Source organism: Canis aureus, chromosome 1 (assembly GCF_053574225.1).
Source record: "Canis aureus isolate CA01 chromosome 1, VMU_Caureus_v.1.0, whole genome shotgun sequence".
Classification (NCBI taxonomy): domain Eukaryota; kingdom Metazoa; phylum Chordata; class Mammalia; order Carnivora; family Canidae; genus Canis; species Canis aureus.
In genome coordinates this window covers 101,609,885-101,633,343 of record NC_135611.1, presented here as the reverse complement: position 1 = coordinate 101,633,343, position 23,459 = coordinate 101,609,885, and the positions used below count along the sequence as shown (strand labels likewise).

At 43.1% G+C, this 23,459-nt stretch overlaps 1 protein-coding gene and 1 long non-coding RNA gene across 5 annotated transcripts; one reads left to right on the top strand and one right to left on the bottom strand.

Moving 5' to 3' along the window:
* Positions 1-1,867: 1,867 nt before the first annotated feature.
* Positions 1,868-3,421, bottom strand: LOC144322667 (uncharacterized). The gene is made up of 2 exons (XR_013388319.1): positions 2,738-3,421; positions 1,868-2,391 (listed from the first exon to the last, which is right to left on the bottom strand). It is a non-coding gene; the product is annotated as an uncharacterized LOC144322667 (long non-coding RNA).
* LOC144322631 (uncharacterized) lies at positions 3,207-23,119 on the top strand. 4 transcript variants are annotated; one of them, XM_077912873.1, is made up of 4 exons: positions 3,207-3,443; positions 5,081-5,165; positions 13,148-13,243; positions 20,318-23,119. In XM_077912873.1, the coding sequence occupies exons 2-4, from the start codon at positions 5,132-5,134 to the stop codon at positions 21,922-21,924; spliced, it is 1,737 nt and encodes a 578-aa protein (XP_077768999.1). In that variant the 5' UTR covers positions 3,207-3,443; positions 5,081-5,131; the 3' UTR covers positions 21,925-23,119. The 4 variants fall into 4 exon arrangements, with proteins under 4 accessions (XP_077768999.1, XP_077768991.1, XP_077768983.1 ...); XM_077912865.1 differs by having other exon boundaries at positions 3,302-3,630; XM_077912857.1 differs by having other exon boundaries at positions 3,303-3,630; positions 5,039-5,165.
* Positions 23,120-23,459: the final 340 nt, after the last annotated feature.

Sequence of the window (23,459 nt, the reverse complement as noted above, 5' to 3'; positions counted from 1 at the left end):
AAACTAGTAACTATTTTGTACAGATAACCACTCTGGTGGTGTATAACATACTACCTGTTACATTGGCTTCTAGACTCAATTTACTATACCCCATATTTTCAGGAGTATGCCATTTGTAAAACAGGACTCTGATTAATCCAGAGGTCCACCCTCTTTATACTGATATTCAGCATGCTACCATCTCTGAGATAAAATGTTTCACTGCACAACAATGCCATTCAATTCTCGAATTCACTAGCACCTCCATGGTGTGTCATATTCTGATTACATGAAATAAATCATCTCCTAACTTAAAAATAGTTTATATGGAGTTAATGTTACTTCCTTCACCATATTCTACATGGTTTCCTCAATGTGAAATGTCCAGCACATGCAGGACCACATCTCTGTGTATGACCAGACCCAGTAATATAAGTCAGCTACTTGACTCTCAGATGGACAGCCCCACTATTGTAGATCTGTAATTTAAATGCTCCAGGACGCTGGCTCATGAGTTTTCATCTGCACCTCCAAGGCCCATATTTCTGTGCTCTCTAGCTTTGTCCTATCAGTGCTCTTTAATGAATATTTCAGTTAAACACCTAGAAATTCCTAATTAACTGGTTTGTTCATAGGTACCTGCAATATTACTCAGTTTGGTGCTGGACATCACTGGGCACATTTTTGGGAGGTAGATACACAGAGAAAAGTCAACTAGGGCTTCCACATTGACTATCAGGTGATTTATGTCTAAATTATGAAAACTCTCAGACATGCTTTACAATAGGGATTTCAAAGTTTCTCCAATAGCTACATAGTTTTCCTCACCACTGATTCTGGACATTCTGCCTCCTATGACACAGAATATAAATTCTTAACTTTGCTATCTGATGTACATCCTTTCCTCAAACCATTCAATTAAACCGTGTCAGCCACATCTGAAAAAAGTCTTTTTCAATTTGGTCAAATTACTATGGCCAATGATGGATCACACTGTTCCTTGTCACATTTCTGATTAAGTCACATTTCTCCACGACCTCCTTTTATAAAAAGCGTCTTCTAGGAAATTAACTCCATCCCAATCCTTGATTCAGTCACTATGCTTTTTTCTACTTTTAAAATTGTCTTTTTTTTTAAAATTCCAGCTAACATACAGAGTAATATTAGTTTCAGGTGTACAACAGTGATTGAATACTTCCATACATCACCTGGTGCTCATCACAAGTGCACTCCTTCAGCCTCATCACCTACTTAACCCATTCCCCACCCACCTCTCCTCTGGCAACCGTCAGTTTGTTCTCTATAGTTAAGAGTGTTTCTTCATTTTCCTCTTTTTTTCCCCCCCTAAGATCACTTGTTTTGGTTCTTAAATTCCACATATGAGTGAAATCATATTTCTTTCTCTACTTATTTTGCTTCAGATAATACACTCTATTTCTATTCATGTCATTACAAATGGTAAAATTTCATTCTTTCTCATGGTTGAGGAATACTCCATAAAATTACATCTCCACATTTTCTGTATATTGTTTCCATTTTCATAACCATATGTATTCTCAACTCATTAGAAGTGAGATTTTTTTTTTTAAGATTTTATTTATTGGGCAGCCTGGGTGGCTCAGTGGTTTAGCGCTTGCCTTCCGCCCAGGGCATGATCCTGAAGACCTGGGATCGAGTCCCACATCGGGCTCCCTGCATGGAGCCTGCTTCTCCGTCTGCCTATGTCTCTGCCTCTCTCTTTCTCTGTCTCTCATGAATAAATAGTCTTAAAAAAAAGATTTTATTTATTTATTATTGAGAGACAGAGAGGAGAGAGAGAGAGGGGCAGAGGGAGAAGCAGGCTCCATGCAGAGAGCCTGATGTGCCAGTCGATCCCAGGTCTCCAGGATCACGCCCTGGGCTGAAGGCAGATGCTCAACCGCTGAACCACCTGGGCTGCCCTAGAAGTGAGATTTTTTAATGATGATCACTTTATTATTTTTTTTTAGAAAAGTTTATTCTTAATTGTACAACAGAATGTAAGACAACACTTCATTCCAGCCATAAGTGGGAACAGATGCTATGACAAGGAATCCAGATGTTTAAACAGAAATGGAATTAAGGATCACCAATGCCTTGGGCACAAGGAGATTTCTGCCAGATTTCTTTTTATTTTTTTTTTTCTGCCAGATTTCTTAATTCCACCTGTGGCCAGAGGGCCTTTTCTCTGCAGCCATTGCTTTTAGCTCTTCCAGTTTCTTCCGCCCCTCTGTTTCTGCTTGAATGCCTTATTTTCCTCGTCCATTTCCTTGGCCTGCTTCTTGCCTACTTCAGAGGCTTTTTCTTGCCATCGTTTCAGCCGGACACACCGCCTGCTGCCCCTTCCTCAGACCCTGCCCAGAAGTGGTATTTCATTCTCTTACTTTCATAGTCCTGAGAAGAAAGCAAAAGAAGTCACTGATGGTGACTTTTAAGACTTTACCAATATAATTCTGAAAGGATTTTTAGGATTCCTAACATGACTTTGTTGATTTCTTGTCTGCAACTACCTAATGCCTGGTGGGTTCAGGGTTCACCGTGTCCATTCCTTCCTCCATCTATTCTCTCTGGTGGAGACCTGAGGTTGCAGTACACGCCAATAGTTCCCCAATCTCCATATCCACGCACGACCCTTCTGCCAGCACTCAGACACAGGTCCAAGTAAGTGCCCACGTCAAACAGACACTCACAACTGCCCCTGCTACACACAGGAGTCCTGACCGCCCCCAGCCTTGCTTACGCTCGGCCTTCCCACCTCCGGGTTCACACATGGATCCTCCAGTCCTCGGTTGCCTACTCCCCAAGAGGAAGCCCTGCAGCACAAGACGCTGGTGCCCTGACAGAGGATGCCCCAGAGAGGTTGGGCGATGCGCATGCGCCAAGGTGCAGGGGCTTCCCCGTCCTGGTCCTTGCGGTCACCCTGCCACTAGAGCATCCGTCCTCGCGAGGCGCACGGGGAAGTCAGAAGCCAAGCTAGGGCCTGGTTAAAGGACCCGGCAAATGCCTTGACCCGCCTCCTGAGCCTCGACTTCCCCGGACAGGCAAGGGACTGCCTCGCCCTTTCTCAGTACTCGCGAGTTGTGTTCGCTGTGAAGAGATGGGTCTGACAGCGAGCTCTGGGCCTGATAATTCTTTTATTTTTATTTTTATTTTATTTTCATTTTTTCTGATAATTCTTTGAGGTTTAGGAAGACAGGCCCTGGAACAAAATCTTCTGCTCCTTTGTAGAACAAAAACTACATTGCCCAGAAGGCTGTGCGCCGGGCGTCCCTCTTGGTGGGGACGGGGCTTCCGGTCTTCCGGTGGCGTACGTCATTTGTGTGCGACGGTTCCGTCCACGCCAGCTGTGGGGAGGGGGATTGCTGTTCTGTGGCCACTTCCAGGAAGGCTCTTTGAAGAAGAGCGGAAAGGAGGCTACGACTCACCTCCGCGCCTGTGAAGGACCGGTGAGCCTCGTGGTGACCGGAGGGTGCGAAAATCAGCCGAGGCCACTCCTCCCGGGGCAGGGGAGGAGTGGCGGTCGGTCGAGCCCGCTGGACCCGCCTCTGTGGCCGCCCCCCCCACCCCCCCGCCCCGGTCCTGCACGGGGTACGGGGTCCCATGATGGCGGCGGCCTGGATGGACCCTGCGCAGGTGAGTGGAGGATGCTCTGGGCGCTTCTCCGTCTCTGCTGCGGGACGGGAACGGGGGGCGGCTCCTGGGCAGGCTGGAGGTCGAGAGAGGCCCTCGACTTCTCTTCGAGGTGTGTTCGCGTTAAGACGGGTGGAGCAGGCTTGTCACTTACTCGATCTCCAGCCTCAGAACAGGAGATATTGAACGTATAGGAGGACAGTTGGCAGGCCGCATATAAAGTAGAACTCTGACCCAGAGAAGCTAATCCCTTATCGACCGTAAGCGACCCAGAAAACCAGTCCGCTCTGACCCTCTTCCCGGAAGCCAGATTACTAGCGTTACTCACAGTCCTGGAAGCTAAAAGGGACTCCGTAGGAGTGATGGCCCAAGATGGCAGGATTTGGTGAATAACTGACCCTCCCTATTTTTCCTCCCATTGTCCACTTAAGACCGACCACAAAAACCCGTATCTGCATCCCTATCCCTTCATCTATGATGCTTGGTGAGTGCATGTCAGAGTTCTCATAATTTACACATATACCACCAGGTAGTCAAATGGAGGCCGTCCTTGACTTTTCTGTTTATCTGTCTGCCCAAAATGTGCCTGGCAATGGGAATTTATCGAGCACCAGAACTGAGTAATATTGCAGGGTTCCTATATAAGAACCAGTTCATCAGGAATTTCCAGGGGTTAAATTGAAATAAAATTCTAGAACACTATTAGGACAAAGCAAGAAAGTGAATATGAAACACCATGAGCCAGTGTCTTGGAGCATTTAAATTACACATCTATGGTACTGGGGCTCCCATCTAACAGTGGAGTAGCTGAGTTTACTTATACTTACCCTGGGTCTAATCACATGTGGGGATGTGGTCCTCCATGTGCTGGACATTTCACGTTGGAAAACTGTAGAATATAATGAGGAGGTACAACTAACAAAACAAAACATATATGAAGTTTTTTTAAATCAGAAGGCAACACTAGTGGAAACCTAAGATAACTTAAGAACTGAGCACTTGTGGTCCCTGTAACCAGGATGTGAAACCCTCAGCATGGGGCAGGCAGCTAGCAGGACCACTGAGGCTCAGGTACTGCTGTTGTTACTGATACCGTTACTATCATTATTCACTCACTCCTCTGATGTCCTAGAGCCCTTGCTGTCTGCATCTCCCAGTCCTCGCGTCATTTCCATTGTGTTGTGTGGCCTTCCAGTGGCTCCCAGGGAGGAGGCTCCTCCCATACGTTCCTATATTACATCCAGAGCATTGCCCACCTCCCCCTTGAGCCCTGCACAGAGTTTGGCCCTCAGGAGGTACTCGGTGATTCGAGCCTTGATCACTCTGCATCTTTACCAGGGATGTAGAGAGGAGCTGTGATCCCAGCCAACAGCCCCCAGGCCAACGCTGCTACCTCTGTTTGACTTTCCAGGTATCTGTGACCTTTGATGATGTGGCCGTGATATTTACCCAGGAGGAGTGGGGGCAGCTGGACCCGGCCCAGAGGACCCTGTACCAGGAGGTGATGCTGGAAAACTGTGGACTCCTGGTGTCTCTGGGTAAGTCCTCCCGACTCCTCCATGGGGGTCCTGCCACCTCCTTGTCAGAGCACCCTGTGGCTCCAGGCCTGGCTGGTCAAGAAGGCCTCTGGAGCCTTCCCCTGCCTCCTGCCTGCAGCTTCAGTCATTTTCTAGACTTATCTCTTTGTGCCTGCTCTCCTGTGTCTCTTTGGGCAAGAAATGGTTCTTCTTTGGCTCCTAGAAAGTAATGGGAGGAAAGGGGGCTGTTGGCAGAAGCCAAAGCCAGGATTCCAGCTGGGCCCTCTGAGGGGCTGATAGAGGAACTAGGAACCACCATGATTAGGTCCTGGCTTCTGGTCTCTTGTCCTGGCTTCTCTCTCTGGCTCTCTCTGCTCACAGTACTGTACACAGAAAGGTTTTTTCTGCCTCATCAGGTTGTGCCAGGACTGGCCCCCAGATTCCTCGTTTCTGCATCTTTGCATGCTTATGTTCTCTTTCTCTGTCTGCTGCTGGGCTGTGTGGGGTGTCCTTGAGACAGGGATGGCCGCCCGAGCCGGTACTTGTCAGGACCTCCCACCCCAGTGCTTGGTACACACTGGCCTCCGTCTGAGGTTCTTATTTCACATTCCAGAGAGGGAGCTGACTGTGTGAGCCTGATTGGCTCAAGTGTCCTTAGCAGGGCTGTGAGTGATGGGATATTCTCCTAGAAGAGAGTGAGTCAGGCAGGCCTCCAGAAGGCCTTTGCCTTCAGTGCCAACAGGTATTATTCTAAACAACATGATCTCGGTTATGGTGCTTCTTTGTGTTCATGTGCCTTCGTCATTGTCACTTGTTTCCAGGGCCAAGGTCCTCTGCCACTGCAAGAGAGAAGGTAGAGTACTGCTTCCCAGCACTTGGCAGTTTTGCCCCCAGGACACATTTGGCAATGGGTTGTCCTGCCTGGAGTGTAGGTGGTATTGTGTCCTGCCTGGAGTGTAGGTGGTATTGGCATCTAGTGGTTAGAGTCCAAAGGTGCCACACATATCCTTGGATGGACAAGACAGCCCCCTCACTGAAGAATTGTCCCCGCTGCAGAATCCAGAGTGCCATAGTTGAGAAACACCAGCTTAGATGCTTCTCTGCTTGAAGATAATCACCACAAGGCCCTTCAGTTGGAGGGAAAGGAGGGCTGTAATTCCAGAGCTTAGGATGAGACCTGCCTATTTTGGGAGAAATAGAATTACGTCTGTCAGTGAGAAGAGAAAGAGCAAGATTAGGAAAGTTGGATAGGTTAGTATTTCGTAACAAAATGTTTAAGAATAAAGAGGCCCCTCTGTCTTCTGCTGACCTCATCACTCACCTTCAGTGTTTTCCCTGGGCTCACTCTGCCCTGGCCATGCTGGGTGTCTAGTGATTTCCCCACACACGGACCAGCCTCTGGCCTCTGCTTGCTGTTGTGTCTGCCTGGTTGGTGTTCTTGGGCATTTCAGCCACTCACAAGGTTGCCCCTTCTGTGTAAAATGAACACCTCGCCAGCTGTGTCCTGACCACCAGATCTCGTAGAGGCCCCTCCCCGATCCCTCTCACTTTCTCTCATCATCCCGATTATAACTCTCTGTGCCCCTGGTTGTCATCCAGGGATGATGTCATCCCCCAGGGACACTGGGGCAGTGTTGTCACAGGTGGGACAGAGGTGTGCCAGGCACCTAGTGGGAGGAGACCTGGAATGCTGCCAGACATCCTTAAAATGCTCAGGACAGTTTCCTCCCTGCTTTCCTAGCAAAGCATTATCTTGACCGAAGTAATCATGCCCATGTAACCCGAATAGTTACGCCAGGTTGAGAAACTTGTTTCAGAGAGGTAGGAACACTTCATCAACTGGCATTGAGGGACACCCTGACATAATCGTTTCCTGCCTTCTGATTGTTTTTGATGACAAGTCTGGTTTTAGTGCTGAACCTTCTTCACTCCTCCTTCCCTCCAATGGTTGGTCCTTTTCCCTTTAAAACAGAGTAGCCTTGAGTTTGCAGCCCTGAATGGGCAGTATGCGCTCACTGGGGCTTAACATTTGTATTCCATTGCCGAGTTTTCGTGGTGACCTGCTACCAAAGGAAGTGACTCAACGTTTCCCATTCACTGGACTGATGCAAGATTTCTTCTTTGAAGAAAATAAGAAAAATTAAATATGGGTCATGTTAGAAAGCAGTTCATAATCATCAGCACAGCTGAGATACCCTGAGCACTGACTAAGCAGGACTGTTTGGGCTTATTGGTGCTCTACTCATTTAAATTCCCACAGTATCCCACATGTATGAGTTTGCACTTCTAAGATTTTAATTTGTAGAGATGACTTAGGGACAGGCAATACAGGGAGATTAATGCTAGTGTACGTTTTACATATTTGTATGTATGTCTTTAGCGTACGTACATATTTTGTGTGTGTACACACACGCACACGCTTGAGCACACCTGTACATACATGCCTGTGTATGTGTGGTAGTTGTATGTATAAGAAAAAAATATTTTTCCTCTACTCGGCAACAGTTCTTGATATCAAAATCTTGTTTTCCACACCATGAGTTGTGACATAACTACCTGGAGTTAGCACAGATCCCACAGGTTGGGGGCTCAGTCTCCTAGGACAGCACCCCCACAGACACCCCCGCACAATCCACTTCAGATGCCAGGTTGTCACCTGTCCTGATCAACTGGCTGTAAATCAGAGATATGACCCCTTCCTCAGGGTTGATAATTTGCTAGGGTGGCTCACAAAACTTAAGAAAGCACTTCAGTATTACCTGTTAATGGGACGCCTGAGTGGCTCAGCGGTTGAGCATCTGCCTTCAGCTCAGGACATGATCCTCGGTCTGGGGATCGAGTTCCGCATCGGGCTCCCTGCAGGGAGTCTGCTTCTCCCTCTGCCTGTGTCTCTGCCTCTCTCTCTCTCTCTCTGTGTGCCTCTCATGAATAAATAAGTAAAATCTTTAAAAAAAAAAAAAGCATATTCCCTGTTTATTTAAAGGATTAAATTCAGAAACGGCTAAATGCAAGAGATGCAAAGGACAAGGTATGTAGAACAGCACACTGAGTTTCCATGGCCTCTTGGCTTGTCACTCTTCTGCCATCTTGATGCGTTAACCAATCTGGCAACCCACTGAAGCACTTTACTTGGGGCTTCTTGTTAAAGCTCCTTACATGGGCCTGACTGATGAACTCATTGGCCATTGATGATTGAACTCCTTCTCCAGCCCTTCTTGCCTCCACAGAGGTTAAGAGATAGAACAGATTTTCTAGCGTTCTAATCACATGATTGCTTTCCCTGGCCCCTCCTCCTCAGGAGTTTTTTAAAAGTCACCTCAGGAACAAAATAGAATTCCTAATGCAAGAAAGCAAAAAGGTCTTGTGTCCAATTTCGTCTTAGGAGAGGCCGTCCATGGACATCTGCTGGGGTTGCAAGTTTTAGCCAGAGGGGGTGGAGTTGTCTTCACCATGAGTTGCCAGTGTGGGACCATGTTGTCTGGTTGTGTGACCATGGTATCCATTGCAAGTTGATGGGGTCCTCAGCTTTTGCCATGTTTGGTTGAAACAGTGTGTTAATGTGAGGTGTGAGTTGGCCAAGAGGCTTCTTATTAAGGCAAGAGAGAGACCCATTTAGGGGTTTGTCATATTGGGATTTGGAAAGGAGTTATTTGAAGCAACCTTTATGTCTTTTACTTAAACCAGGTTTTGGAGGCATGTTTGGGGCATGAAAGTTCTGTGGAATATCTCTTCCCAGAGCCTAGCCTTGCATAATTCGAGAAGTGAAATGTGTGTGTCTTACAGTATTGTCTGCAACTCTGAAGGGAGTAAGGAATACAAGTGCCTTGTATTGTGGCCCTTTTATGTGTAGAGATGTGTGGTTTTGATTTTTGTTTGGGGTGTCTGTGAGACAAGAGAGTCTTAAGAGTTCTTTACCCCAAAGGAGACCATTTTTAGGCAGTGGCTCAACAGTTTATAATGAATTTGGAGATGGGACCATTTGTTCATCAGTGCTAAGATACCCCGCCCCCCCGAAGTTTGGCCCAGTAATGTTTCTTAGATCCATTTTTTATTTAGAACATTCTGGCTAAGAGATAGAAAGCAGCAGCATTCCATTGGTCTCTATCATGTGTGATGGATAGTGGCATCCTTCTTCTGGTTCATGAACTCCTATAACTGTTCTCTCTGTTAAACTCAAAGGGCTTTCCAGGTAGCCAAAGGGCCTGTAGGAGGGCTGGCCCTCTCCAACACCAAAGCATCTGGCAAGGGACAGAGGATGGGAGAAGCTGCCACCTCCTACAAGTGGAGTTCTGCCAGAGGGCCCAGATTGGGTTCCGTTCTGTCTTACAGAGTCCTCAGTAGCTGTGCTGAGCTCGTGCTGTTAACAATATTTTGAGTAGGGATCCCTGGGTGGCGCAGCGGTTTGGCGCCTGCCTTTGGCCCAGGGCGCGATCCTGGAGACTCGGGATCGAATCCCACGTCGGGCTCCCGGTGCATGGAGCCTGCTTCTCTCTCTGCCTGTCTCTGCCTCTCTCTCTCTCTCTCTCTCTCTCTCTCTCTGTGTGACTATCATAAATAAATAAAAATTAAAAAAATTAAAAAAAAAAACAAAAAAAACAATATTTTGAGTAGACCTTAGTCTTTGTTGGCAAGAACCCCATTTAAGGTGGACTGATTTGTAACTAACAGTACCAGTGAGATAAACTTTATAAACGAGCCCCCAAATAATACTAAGTGTAGTATTAGCTGAAACTAAACTATCTCTAATATTAGTATTAGAGATGTTGGATTTGTGTGTCCGTAATGAATGTGTGGAATGAATTTCCTCGGACACGGTTGTCATCGATGTGCCGTCATAGCTGTGCTACTGGAGGAAGGTAGGTGCAGTGAAGATCTTGTCTGCAGAGATCATGTGCAGCGGCAGAGCTGTGGAGCCACGCTCACAGGGCAGCCTGGGGAAGAAGTGTTCACCTTCGGGGTAGAGGCTGGCTGGCTGAGAAGTTGTCCAAACAGGTGCTGAACAGAACAGGGTCAGCCAGATCTGTAAGCCCAGAACAATCACCGGGTTGTTGATTGGATAATGTTATTGATTTATTCATATGGGGTGTTGGGTGTGTGGATTGTGTGAACCAGCTCTGGCTGCTTAAACAACAGCTTTATTTTCACGTCATTCTGGAGACTGGAAGTCTCAGACCCAAGGTGCTGGCAGACAGATGATGATCTCTTCCTGGCTGCCACCTTTGTGCTGTGTCCTCACATGGCCTTTCCTCTGGCTTTTAAGGTCACCAGTCCTACCAGATTGGGGCCACATCCCCGTGACCTCATTTAACGTGAATTACCTCCCTACAGGCCCTTTCTCCATGTGTGAGCACATAGTAATGACACCTAGGGGCAGGCACACTCAGTGCAGCAGGAGCCCTCCTGGATGGGCCACCCTGTTAAGATTGTTGGAACCCACTGTGAAGTGCTTTTATTGGCCCCGGGGTTAATAACAGACACAACTAGGCTGTCAAACGGAGAAGTAGTGTGGCAGTCATTCCTTTTTTGATTAGCTTTTATGTGAAGTGTTACTCTCTGGAGTCTCTTTTCCAGCTTCCATTGGGCCTTTCACTATCTTAACTGCTTTTTGTGGGTCCCATTGCACCGAGTCCAATTAAGCACCAAAAATTTACTTAATTGTGTCAGAGCATCCTTGCCCAAAGTGGGGTATTTTAGGACAGTGGTACTCTGAGTAGTGGAAGTATAGGTGAGTCTATAGTTAGAGTGAGACATACCTATTTTTCCCCTGTATTTAGCTACTTTTTCAGTTTGGGCAGAGCAATATTTAAATTTAGCGGAATCTCCAGGTATAACTATGATTTGAGCCCCAGTTTTGATTAAATTTATGAAGTTTTGTCAGTTGGTACAATTTAGCAAATTCTGAAGTTAATTCAGAACCTGTATTGTGGAGTCAGAAAAGTCTGTCAGTGCCGTGTTTTGTTTTGGTGATACAATTTTTTTTGGAATATAAGTTTTGTTATGCTGTACATAGTTATTATATGTAATTTATCATATATGTTTTTAATATATAAATTTTGCATTTCCCATTGGGTCAAATTATAGACAGTGTTTTATTTTATTTATTTTTTGTATATTTTTTTATTGGAGTTAGATTTGCCAACATACAGTATAGCACTCAGTGCTCATCCCGTCAAGTGCCCCCCTCAGTGCCCATCACCCAGTCACCCCATCCCCCCCACCCATGTCCCCTTCCACTACCCCTTGTTCGTTTCCCAGAGTTAGGAGTCTCTCATGTTTTTATAGACAGTGTTTTAGTTCTATGTCTTACTTAGTTCTCTTTTATTTTTTCCTCTCTTTCTAGGAGTTTGTTTTTATTACTATTTTTAAGTCATTAAATAGTTTAGAATGAGTATTATATTTTCTAGACCCGGTATTTCTTTGGTACATAAGTTCTAAAGTAGACCCCCCTCCTTTTTCTCTTGGGGCTTTAGCTTCCTGAAGCCCCATACTGACTTTGTCTCCTGCTGGTGAGAGGAGTGGGGGAGGTCCTGGGGCCTCTGGGCAGCAGCCTCCCTGAGATGGGCCCTGGTCTACAGCATAATTGTTTTTGTCACCTCTCTTGTCTCTGGTCATTTTTCTTTTCTTTGGATATTTACCTGATAAGCTTCTGGCAGTCCCAGGGGCTGGAGCTTACCTCTAGGGCAGCGGTGGTGGTGGCATCAGTATCCTGATTGTGTCAGTTTGGTTTTAAGGAGGAGACGCGTGACATGCCAGTGGGCAGCAGCAGTCAGGAGTCCCCAAACTCATTGGCCAGGGGTTGTAAAGCCTGGAAACATCCTGAGGTATCTTAAGAGGGAGCAGGAACAAAATATTCCATAACGTTTTTCCCTCCATTTTATATTGAACCCCGGGTCTCCACGAATGGGGTCTTTTATTCCTTGCTGGATTGAGAGTCAGACTACAACAGTTAGGTAAGTGACGAATGGGAGATTTGTCCTCGAAGCAATTTAAGCCTGTTGTGCCATGGTGTCTGAGGTGGGTGCCCCATACTCTGTTGGCAGTAGGTTCCTTATATCACAGGGAGCATGACTCCTGATGGCTGAAGGGAGAGCTTACTCCCTTTCCACTGCCTTATCACCAGACCCTGTCCTGAGTGGGTAGCAGATGTGAGCGAGATTTGCTCAGTGACAACTGATAATCTTGGGCTGTGGTTCAGGATCTTCCAGAGCAGCCTTCTGTGGGTCCTGGTGCCTCTACCCTTGACTCCTTACAGAGTGCTGTGTCGTCTTCCCCTGCATCTGTGTTTGGCTACATGTGACAGAGCAGCTCAGTCTTCATCCTGAAGGAAATTTATTATCTCACAATGGTGGGTGATAACCCAGCTGTGGGTTTCTTTACTTCCTCTCTGTGTTCTAGATCTTATAGGCAGGTTCCCTCACAAAAGTCCTGGGATGCTGACAGACTACAGGAGCAGCAGATCCCCTTACTCAGCCATCCTGGAATAAAGCTTTCTAAAGTTGCACACCTCTAACTGTTGGTGATTGAGTTATGCCACTTGCAGGTTGGTAGAGACTGGTTTGTCAACCTTCCTTTAACGCCAGAATCATCTGGGGAGGTTTTAAAATCTACCGATATCCAGGCCTCACCAGAAATTTCCTTTCAGTTGGACATGAACCCGACATCGCAGGAGATGTTGACGCACACATGGTTTGAGACTCACTTACCTGAGTTAATTAGAAAATATTTTCTGGGAGGGGAGGGGGTCATATTCCCTGGGATTCTGTGTGCTGGCAGTCAGAGGGAATAGGTGCTGTCTACACAGCCAGCACTACTGTCTAAAGTCTTTGAATCCCAACACTGGACTTTGTGCCTGTTTCCAGGTGATAGGTTAGTATTTTGTTTGTGTGGATGGGGGTAGCTTCATTCCCGGGTCATATCCACATTCTGAAATCCCAGACTAGATTGAGAGGTTTTATTTCTTTTTCACAAAAATCCTAGTGTCGTCTTTCTTTGTCTGTGAACAGGGTGTCCTGTTCCTAGACCTGAGCTGCTCTACCAGCTGAAGCACGGGCAGGAGCTATGGATGGTGAAGAAGGACCTGTGTCAAAGCACCTATCCAGGTAGGAGCCAAGATGTGGGCAGATGGGAGACCCTGCAGGCTGGAGACTGGGAGGAGACCACCAGCCCTGGTCCCCTGGGGAAGCTTCCTGTTCTGGCCTCTTTGGTGGTTTGGAAGCCATGGAGCCCTTTAACCCAGAGTCAGCGTGCCCAGTAAGGGACCATAATGTTGGTTGTTCCTTCCACCTTCCAAGTTTCAGTGAATGGTCCTGCCACTCAAGCAGGTTAGAGGCTGGATACAGCCTCAGAGAATTCCTTACACCTCCACCTCCCTCAGTCCCTCATCCAGCCATTCCCCAGATCCTGTCCGTTTCACATCCTGTACATCTCCTGAATGTATCAGTTGCACTACCTCCATCAGAGCCATCCCCATACTCGACCCACGCTCCCATCTTCTCTCTGGGAGATGCTGCTAGTCTCATAACCTGTCTCTGCATCTGCTTGGTGCCTCTAGTCAGCTCCGTGTCCTGCATGAGCTAGCCCAGGTGCTCAGACTTTGTCCCAGATGCTGACCCAGTCGTGGATGTCTCAGTATATGACCCCTAAGGTGTCAGCAGGTCTTTATGTTGAAAGCACAGTCCGCCACCTCTATTGCTTGATCCTCCACCCCACCACCCTCATTCGGGCTCTCGTGTCTGCAGCTTCCCCTTCCATCTAGCGGGAGGGGTCTTGCTCCTGGCCCTGGCCAGTCCCTTAACCAGAGTCTAGAGCACACCTTTTCAGGAAAATGTTTTCTTCATTCATACTCTTATTTCTTGTAGTGTAACTTCATCCTTTCTCCTCTCAATGTAAAAATATGCTGAGATACCTTACCCTCAAAGAAAAATCAATAAGAAAGTTCCTGTCTCACATTGTATTCATCCACTTTGTGTGTATTCAGTTATTCACATTTTTTACCCTCATACATGATGTTGTCAGGAGCAGTCTTGTATGGGTCATCTTGCACACAATATAGTGTCTTTGATGTTTCTTGGAGTGAAATTGTTGGGTTATAAGCTATGTAAGCCTTCAAGTTTACTAGATAATTGCCATTGTGTTCTAAAGGACATGTACCTATTTACACTTTCACCGGAAAGCGTGGAAGTTCCTTCGACCTATAACTTTGCCCAATACTTGCTACTCTAAGCATTCTGAATCATTGACAATCAAATGAACCCAAAACTGTATCTCATGTGGTCTTGATTTGCTTTTCCTTCATTGCTGAGAAGCTTTCGTACCTGATCATATGGTTATTGGTCAGTCTGTAATTTTTCCTTTGACATGTCATTTTATGGGGATCCCTTGATGGCTCAGCGGTTTCCTGTGCTGCCTGCCTTCCGTCCAGGGCGTCATCCTGGGGTCCCAGGATCGGGTCCTGCATCGGGCTCCCATCATGAAGCCTGCTTCTTCCTCTGCCTCCTGTGTCTCTGCCTCTCTCTCTCTGTCTCTCATGAATAAATAAATAAAATCTTATAAAAAAGAAATGTCATTTCCTGTTAGTACCTATTTTTCTATTAACTCATAGCTTTTGATTCGTAGGGATTCTTTGTATATTCCCTGTGTTATTTTTTTCATGGTAAAATATTCATAGCATAAAACATCATTTTATCCATTTGAAGTATAGTTGAGTGATATTAAATATGTTCATAATGCCATGCAACTATCACCACCATATACCTCCAAGGCACTTCATTCTGTAAAATTGAAACTCAATATCCACTATTCAGTAACCCCCCCAATCTCCCTGCCCTAGACCCTCATGACCACAATTTTACTTTCTCTATGATTTTGACTACTCTAAGAACTTCATATTAGTGGAATGATGCAGTATTTATGTGTTTTTTATAACTGGCTTTATTTCACTTAGCATAATGTCCTCAGGTTTTATCCATAGTGTAGCATATGTCAACATTTTCCTTCCTTTCTAAGGCTCGATAATATTCCACATACCACACATACCAAGTATCCATTCATCCTTCAATGGATACTTTGATTGTTCACATGTTTTTCCTGTTGTGAATAATACCACTGTGAAGATGGGTGTACAAATATATTTGAGAACCTGATTTCAATTCTTTTGGGCATATAACAAGAAATGAAATTGCTGGATCATCTCATAATTTTTAACTTTTTGAGGAACTGCCATATTGTTTACAACAGAGACTATATCTTTTTACATTCCCACCAGCAGTGTACAAGAGTTCCCACTGCTCTACATCCTAAAGTATTTGTTATTTTCTGATTTTTTGATAGCCATCCTAATGGATGTGAGAGGATACCTCTTTGTAGTTTTGATTTACATTTCTCTAATGATAAGTGATAGTAATAGTGGTATTGAACATCTTGTGCTTATTGATGATTTGTTTGTCGTCTTTGGTGAAAAGTCTATTCAAGTCTTTTCCCATTTTTGTATTTGATTTTTTTTTTTCAGGACTGTATTTGATTTTTTATTGTTGAGTTTTAGTTCTCTATATATTCTGAATATTAATCCTTTATTAGAAATATGATTTGCAGAAATGTCCTATTCTTTGGGTTGTTGCCTTGCTCTGTTGATAATAACTTGATGCACAGTTTTTTAATTGTTATGACTAAAATTTATTTTTTCTTTTGTTGCTTATGCCTTTGGTGTCATATCTCAGAAGTCATAGTCCAATCCAGTGACATAGAGGTTTTGCTCTATGTTATCTAAGGATTTTATATTTTAAAAGTCTTACATTTAATTAAGTCTTTGATCCATTTGAGTTCTTTTTTTTTTTTTTTTTTGAAGATTTTACTTATTTATTCAATAGAGACACAGAGAGAGAGAGATACAGAGACATAGGCAGAGGGAGAAGCAAGCTCCATGCAGGGAGCCCAATGCGGGACTTGATCCCAGGAACCCAGGATCATGCCCTGATCCAAAGGCAGACCCAACTGCTGAGCCACCCAGATGTCCCTGAGTTCATTTTTTTATATGATGTTAGATAAGTGTTCAGTTTAATTCTTTGACATGTAGATATCTAGTTTTCCCCAGCACTATTTCTTTCAAACACTGTCTTTTTCTCTGTTACGTGGCCTTGGCAGCCTTGTCAAAAATGATTTGATGATATATGTTAGAGTTCATTACTGGGTTCTTGATTATATTCCCTTGGTCTATATTTCTTTACGCCAGTACCACACTATTTTGATTTCTGTAGCTTTGTTTTGTTTTTTGATTCCTGGAGTTTTGTAGGAAGTTTTGAAATCAGGAATTTTGAGTCATCTAGGTTTGTTCTTCTTTCTCAAGATGTTTCAGCTACTCAGGATCCATTCTGATACCATATGGATGTTACTGTGGATTTTTCTATTTCTGCAGAAAGTGCCTTTGGGATTTTGATAGGGATTGCATTGAATCTGTGGATCATTGTGCAGTATCAATATTTTAGCAGTATGAAGACTTCCAGTCCAAGAGCATGGTATATGTTTACATTTATTTACATCTTTAATTTCTTTTAGCAATGATTTATAGTTTTCATTGTCTAAGTTTTGTTTTTTTTTTTTTTGAACATTTTATTCATTTATTCATGAGAGACAGAGAGAGAGAGAGAGAGAGAGAGAGAAAGGCAGAGACATAGGCAGAGGGAGAAGCAGACTCCATGCAGGGAGCCCAATGTGGGACTCGATCCCGGGACTCCAGGGTCATGCCCTGGACCAAAAGCAGGCTCTAAACCACTGAGCCACCCAGGTGTCCCTTTTTTAGTAGATTTATTCAAGGCTCCAGTTTTGTTTTGTTTTGTTTTGTTTTTTAAGACTTTATTTATTCATGAGAGACACAGAGAGTACAGAGACATAGGCAGAGGGAGAAGCAGGCTTCTTGCAGCGAACCTGCTGCAGGACTTGATCCCCCGACCTGTCATCATGCCCTGAGCCAAAGGCAAACGCTCAACCACTGAGCCACCCTGGTGTCCCCCTCCTTGAGAAGAATTTAAATGCTGTTGTTGTTGGGTAGAATATTATGTATATGTCTGTTATGTCTGGTTGATTTATTATGTTAAGTCTTCTACTTCATTACTTATATTTTGTCTGGTTGTGCTATCCATTATTGAGAATGAGGTATTGGAGTTTCCTATTACCTTAGGATTGTGTTTTTCTTCCTTCATTGTGTCACTCTTTGCTTCATGTATTTTGATAGTCTGTCCTTAAGTACATGTTGACAATTGTTATAATTTTTTGATGTATTACACCTTTTATTAAAATACAGTATTCTTCATTGCTTTTTGTAATCTTTTCTGACTTAAAGTCTATTTTGTTTGATATTAACAAAGCCACCCCTGCTCTCTTTTGGTTAGTATTTACATGGAATATCTTTTTTCCTTTCTTTCACTTTTAATCTATTTGTGCCTTTGGATCTATAGTAAGTGTCTTGTTAGATGCATATGGTTGGATCATGTAATTTATCAATTATGCCAGTCTCTGTTTTTTATTTTATTTTATTTTATTTTATTTTATTTTATTTTATTTTATTTTATTTTATTTTATTTTATTTATTATTTTTAAAAGATTTTTATTTATTTATTTATTTATTTTATTATTATTATTATTTTTTAAATTTATTTATGATAGGCACACAGTGAGAGAGAGAAAGGCAGAGACACAGGGAGAGGGAGAAGCAGGCTCCATGCACCGGGAGCCCGACGTGGGATTCGATCCCGGGTCTCCAGGATCGCGCCCTGGGCCAAAGGCAGGCGCCAAACCGCTGCGCCACCCAGGGATCCCGATTTTTATTTATTTATTCATGAGAGACACATAGAGAGAGGCAGAGACATAGGCAGAGGGAGAAGCAGGCTCCATGCAGGAAGCCCAATGTGGGACTCAATCCCAGGATCATGCCCTAAGCTAAAGGCAGACACTCAGCTGCTGAGCCACCCAGGTGTCCCAGTCTCTGTTTTTCAATTTGAGAGTTTAATCCATTTACATTTAAAGTAATTTCTGATGGGGGGAGACTTCTATCATTTTGATATTTGCTTTCTATATACATTATAGATTTGTTTCTCATTTCTTCCTTCCTGTTTTGTGTTTAGCTGACCTTTTTAAAAATATTTTATTTTTTTCAGAGAGAGCACGCATGAGAGAGGGGGAGAGGTAGAGGGAAAGGGAGGAACAAATTCCTCACTGAGCAGGAAGCCCATCGAGGGGTTCAGTCCCAGGACCCGGGATCATGACCTGAGCCAAAGGCAAATGTGTAAACCATTGAGCCACTCAGGTGCTGCTTAGCTGATTTTTTGTAGTGAAATGTTTAATTCTTCTCATTTCCTTTTGTGTATATTCTATAGCTATTTTTTTGTTGTTACCATGGGGATTACATTTAGCATCTTAAGTTTATAACACTAATTTGATTTTATACTAGCCTACCTTCAACACATAAAAAAATTCTCCTTTACATTCCTGTTCTCACCTCCTGAGTTGTTCATGTTGCATGAGTATATCTATGTGTATTGTGTGCCCTTCAACTTATACTAGTAACTATTTTAAGTGCATTAGTCTTTCAAATTATGTAGCAAACAACATGTGGAGTTATAACCTGCACTTAAAATAACACTTGCTTTTAGATTAGTATATTTTTTTAGTCTCCTAAGTCACATAAAAAAACAAAGTAGAATTATAAAGCAGTTAAAATTTTTATAATTGTGCATTTACTTTTATTGTGGTCTTTATTTTTTTATATGCCTTTGAATTACTGTGTAGTGTCTTTCAGCTCACCCTGCAGGATTTCCTTGAGAATTTTTTGCAGGGCAGTTCTAGTGATAACAGAATTCCTCCTGTTTTACATATGGTACTGTCTTAATTTCCCCCTCACTCTTAAAAGATTCTTGGTTGACAGTTTTTTTTTTCTTTTACCCTTGAATATACTGACCCTGTCTTTTGGCTCCCAAGTTTCATATGAGAATTCTGCTGATAATCTTACTGAGAATTTCTTGAGTTGCCTCAAACTTGCTGTTAAGATACTCTGTTTATGTTTGGCTTTCAAAAGTTTGATTGTAAGTTTTTTATTGGTGTGAATCTATTTTATTCCATCTTTCTTGGAACGTGCTGATCTTTTTGGATGTTTATATTGATGTCTTTTATCTAATTGGGGACATTTTCAGCCATTTATTCAAATACTTTTTTTGACCATTTCTCTTTTTGATAATCCCACAATGAGTAGTATAGTGGTTCCTTTAGTGCTGTATTACAGGCCCATTAGGATATGTTCTATTTCTTACATATTTTTTTTTTCTGTTCTTTGGATGTAATTTCCATTTCCTATATTTAAGTATTCTGATTCTTTCTTCATCCTACTAAAATCTTTCTTTGAATCCTCGTAATGAATTTTTCATTTCAGTTATTACACTTTTCATTTTGGTTTGTTTTTAGGTTTCTGGCTTTTGTTGATATTTCCACTTTGTTTATACATAGTCTTCTTGACCTTCTCCATATCTTACTTTAGCTCTCTGAGCTTCTTTAGCATGGTTGTTGTAAAGTCATGTCCAGTAAGTCTGCATCAGGTATTTTTTAGAAACAGTTTTTGGAGGGATTGCATACATTAGCTACCTTATCCTCGGGAACTAGTTACCCTTCTGTCATTGATGTATAACAATACATGCAGAAAGTATTGGTAACCTAAGATTTTTACCTGCCTTGAGTATCCAAAGTTTTATTGACTGTCATTATATAAGCACAATTGATTGAATGCTTTCCTACATGACTCCTGCCCCTCCCCCATCTCTTTCCAGAAGCCTACTTGCTATCTTATAGCTGAAAGTACCAACCTTCTAATTACATGTGGTCAAGCATTGCCCTGAGTCATCTTTTAAGTGTGAACTTTCTGGGAGCCTAATGAGTTACCTATTTGCATAAATATCCAGTCTGGAATTGACTATGTCTTTGTCCTCTAACCCAATCACTCTCCCGGTTCCCCTTTCATGGTGTCAGCAGTTCTAGGACCAGGAAAGAAAGATACTATTACCTGGGATTTAGAGGTAGCAAGACACAGAGATACTATTTTCATCTTTTTCCCCCTCTTCATTTCACTGAAGTGCTCATTTTTATTCTACGTTGGCATTACAGACAGACCTTTTTATGTGTTGGATTTCTTTCAGGTGACAAAGGAAAACCCAAGATCACAGAATTTACCACTAATGAGCCAGCCCTGTCTGAGGGAGTCGCCCTCCAGGAACAACTAACACAAAGAGTCCCAGGGGATTCCCAGGTGGGCCGAACTAAGGATCAGGATGGATCATTGGAAATGCAAGAAGGACACTGGAGATCAGAGATAAACCCCCAGGAGAAACTCCCTGGGAAATCAAACTCTGAACATGGCAACATAGGAACAGCTAATAATGTGCGTTCAAGGATTATACAGGAGCCAGTCCCTCTGGGAAGTGCTGTCCGTGACCATGACTCATGTGGATCAGATAAAGATCCCATGATTCAAGAAGAAAATATCTTTAAATGCAATGAATGTGAGAAAGTTTTTAACAAGAAACGCCTCCTTGCTCGACATGAGAGGATTCATTCTGGAGTGAAGCCCTATGAGTGCACCGAGTGTGGGAAAACATTTAGTAAAAGCACTTATCTCCTTCAACACCACATGGTCCACACAGGGGAGAAGCCCTATAAGTGTATGGAGTGTGGGAAGGCCTTCAACCGTAAGTCACACCTTACACAACACCAGCGGATTCACAGTGGAGAGAAGCCTTATAAGTGCAATGAATGTGGAAAGGCCTTCACCCATCGCTCCACTTTTGTCTTGCATAACAGGAGCCACACTGGAGAAAAACCCTTTGTGTGCAAAGAATGTGGAAAAGCTTTCCGAGATAGGCCAGGTTTCATTCGTCACTACATAATCCACAGTGGTGAGAATCCTTATGAATGCTTTGAGTGTGGCAAGGTATTTAAACACAGATCATACCTCATGTGGCATCAGCAGACTCACACTGGGGAGAAGCCCTATGAGTGCAGTGAGTGTGGGAAAGCCTTCTGTGAGAGTGCAGCCCTCATTCACCACTATGTCATCCACACTGGGGAGAAGCCCTTTGAGTGCCTAGAGTGTGGGAAAGCCTTCAACCACAGGTCCTACCTCAAGAGGCATCAGAGAATTCACACTGGGGAGAAGCCCTATGTGTGCAGTGAGTGTGGAAAGGCCTTCACCCACTGCTCTACTTTCATCCTGCATAAAAGGGCCCACACTGGAGAAAAACCTTTTGAGTGCAAAGAGTGTGGGAAAGCCTTTAGCAATCGTGCAGACCTCATTCGACACTTTAGCATCCACACTGGAGAGAAGCCCTATGAGTGCATGGAGTGTGGAAAGGCCTTCAACCGCCGCTCAGGGCTCACAAGGCACCAGCGGATTCACAGTGGAGAGAAGCCCTACGAATGCATGGAGTGTGGAAAAACCTTCTGCTGGAGCACAAACCTCATCCGACACTCTATTATCCACACTGGAGAGAAGCCCTATGAGTGCAGTGCATGTGGAAAAGCCTTTAGTCGCAGCTCCTCCCTCACTCAGCATCAGAGGATTCATACTGGGAGAAAGCCTGTCAGTGCAACGGAAGTGGGAAGACCCTTCACGAGTGGGCAGTCGTCAGTCCACCTCCAAGACCTTCTGTTGGGGAAAGATTTCTTGAATGTAACCACTGAGGAAACCTCTTACTCAGAATCTGATCATTCATACCAAAAAGAAACTCCTCAGTTTCCTTCCCTATGAGAAACCCTTTTGTTGCAAGATATCATTTGTCATCTAAGGAGTCATACTGAAAATTTACCCAGTCTAGAGCCTTATTCTACATCTGAGAACTCATCCAGAGAGAGACTCAGTGATTATATATGCACATAGGAAAACCTTCAGCTACATATTTTTCCTTAATTTACACTGCAGTATTATCTCAGGAATTTTTTTCTTTTTTTCTTTTTTTTTTAAATAAAGAAAGGAGACTTAGAATGAACGGCAAACAAACACTTTTTTTTTCCCCCAGATTTCCTTGCCAAGCCTTTGGCACTTTGTCATGGAGTCTCTAGTTTACTTGGCAGGAGGAGGGTTTTGTTTTAGCAGTAAAGGACCTAGACTTTTATGTGTTGTGTATATGCATTCATTGTTGTCCAGTGTCAAGAGAGTTAGACAATTGAGGGCAGATTTGGAAACTTTTATGAACATCTTCTTTGTTCTAAAACATTGTCTCTGTTTAAGGAGCTTAATTTTTGTTGAGAACTATAAAGGCTGGACCCATCAAACACCTTTATATTTGAGGACATAAAAATACACATACGAATGCGAGCCCATTTTATTGCACCATTTAAGACTCTTTAAGGCTCTTTTTTTTTTTAATCTTCATGTGGTTTTAAAGAGATGATACTTAGACTTTTTCTTGTCCTTTACGATTGGTTTCCTTGATTGTTTAAGTGTAAATCCTCCAGCTTTATAAAATGATTTCTCTCTCTTTATTTTTTTTTAATTTAAACCTAATTTAGCACTCTGTATTACTTTGAACTTCACATAAAGTTTTGGAGAAGCCTATTTTTATGAAGAAAATCTATGGAATTTCTATAGAAATTGGGTTAAATTGTCAGATCAGTTGAGAATTGGCATCTTTACAGTGTTAACTCTTCAATTTATGAACACAGGATGTCTCTATTGCTTGATTTACTTCATCACTGTTTTATAGATTTCAATAATAGGTCTTGTATGAATTTTATAAGATTTGCATCTAAATGTTTTTTTCTTTTATTATAAATGGCATTGACTTTTGAACTTTCAATTTCCACATAAGTTTTGGTAGTATACAGAAATGTAATTAAATTTTGGATGTCATTATGGTATCTTGCAACCTTGCTGAACTGTAGGCATTTATTTGTTTTGGTAGAATGCTTGGGGTTATAAAACTTAAAAATATCATCTGCAAATAGACAGTTCTTTTTTTTCCTCATCATATATATATCATCATATATATACCTAGTATTGTCTTTTCTTGTCTGCTAGCTAGGATTTCCAATATGTTGATCAGTAGTAGTAAGAAAGAATATCCTTGTCTGGTTTCTGATAGTGGGAAAACACTTTTTCATCAAGTATGATGTTAGTATAAGGTTTTTTTTCTTTATAGAATTTTCTTACCAAGTTTAGTAAGTTTCCCATATTCCTAATTTGCTGGGTTTTTTTCTGTTATTGTGAATGGGTGTTGAATATTACCATATACTACTTCTTTACCAATTAATAGTGTTTTTTCTTCTGTAGCTTGTTGATATTGA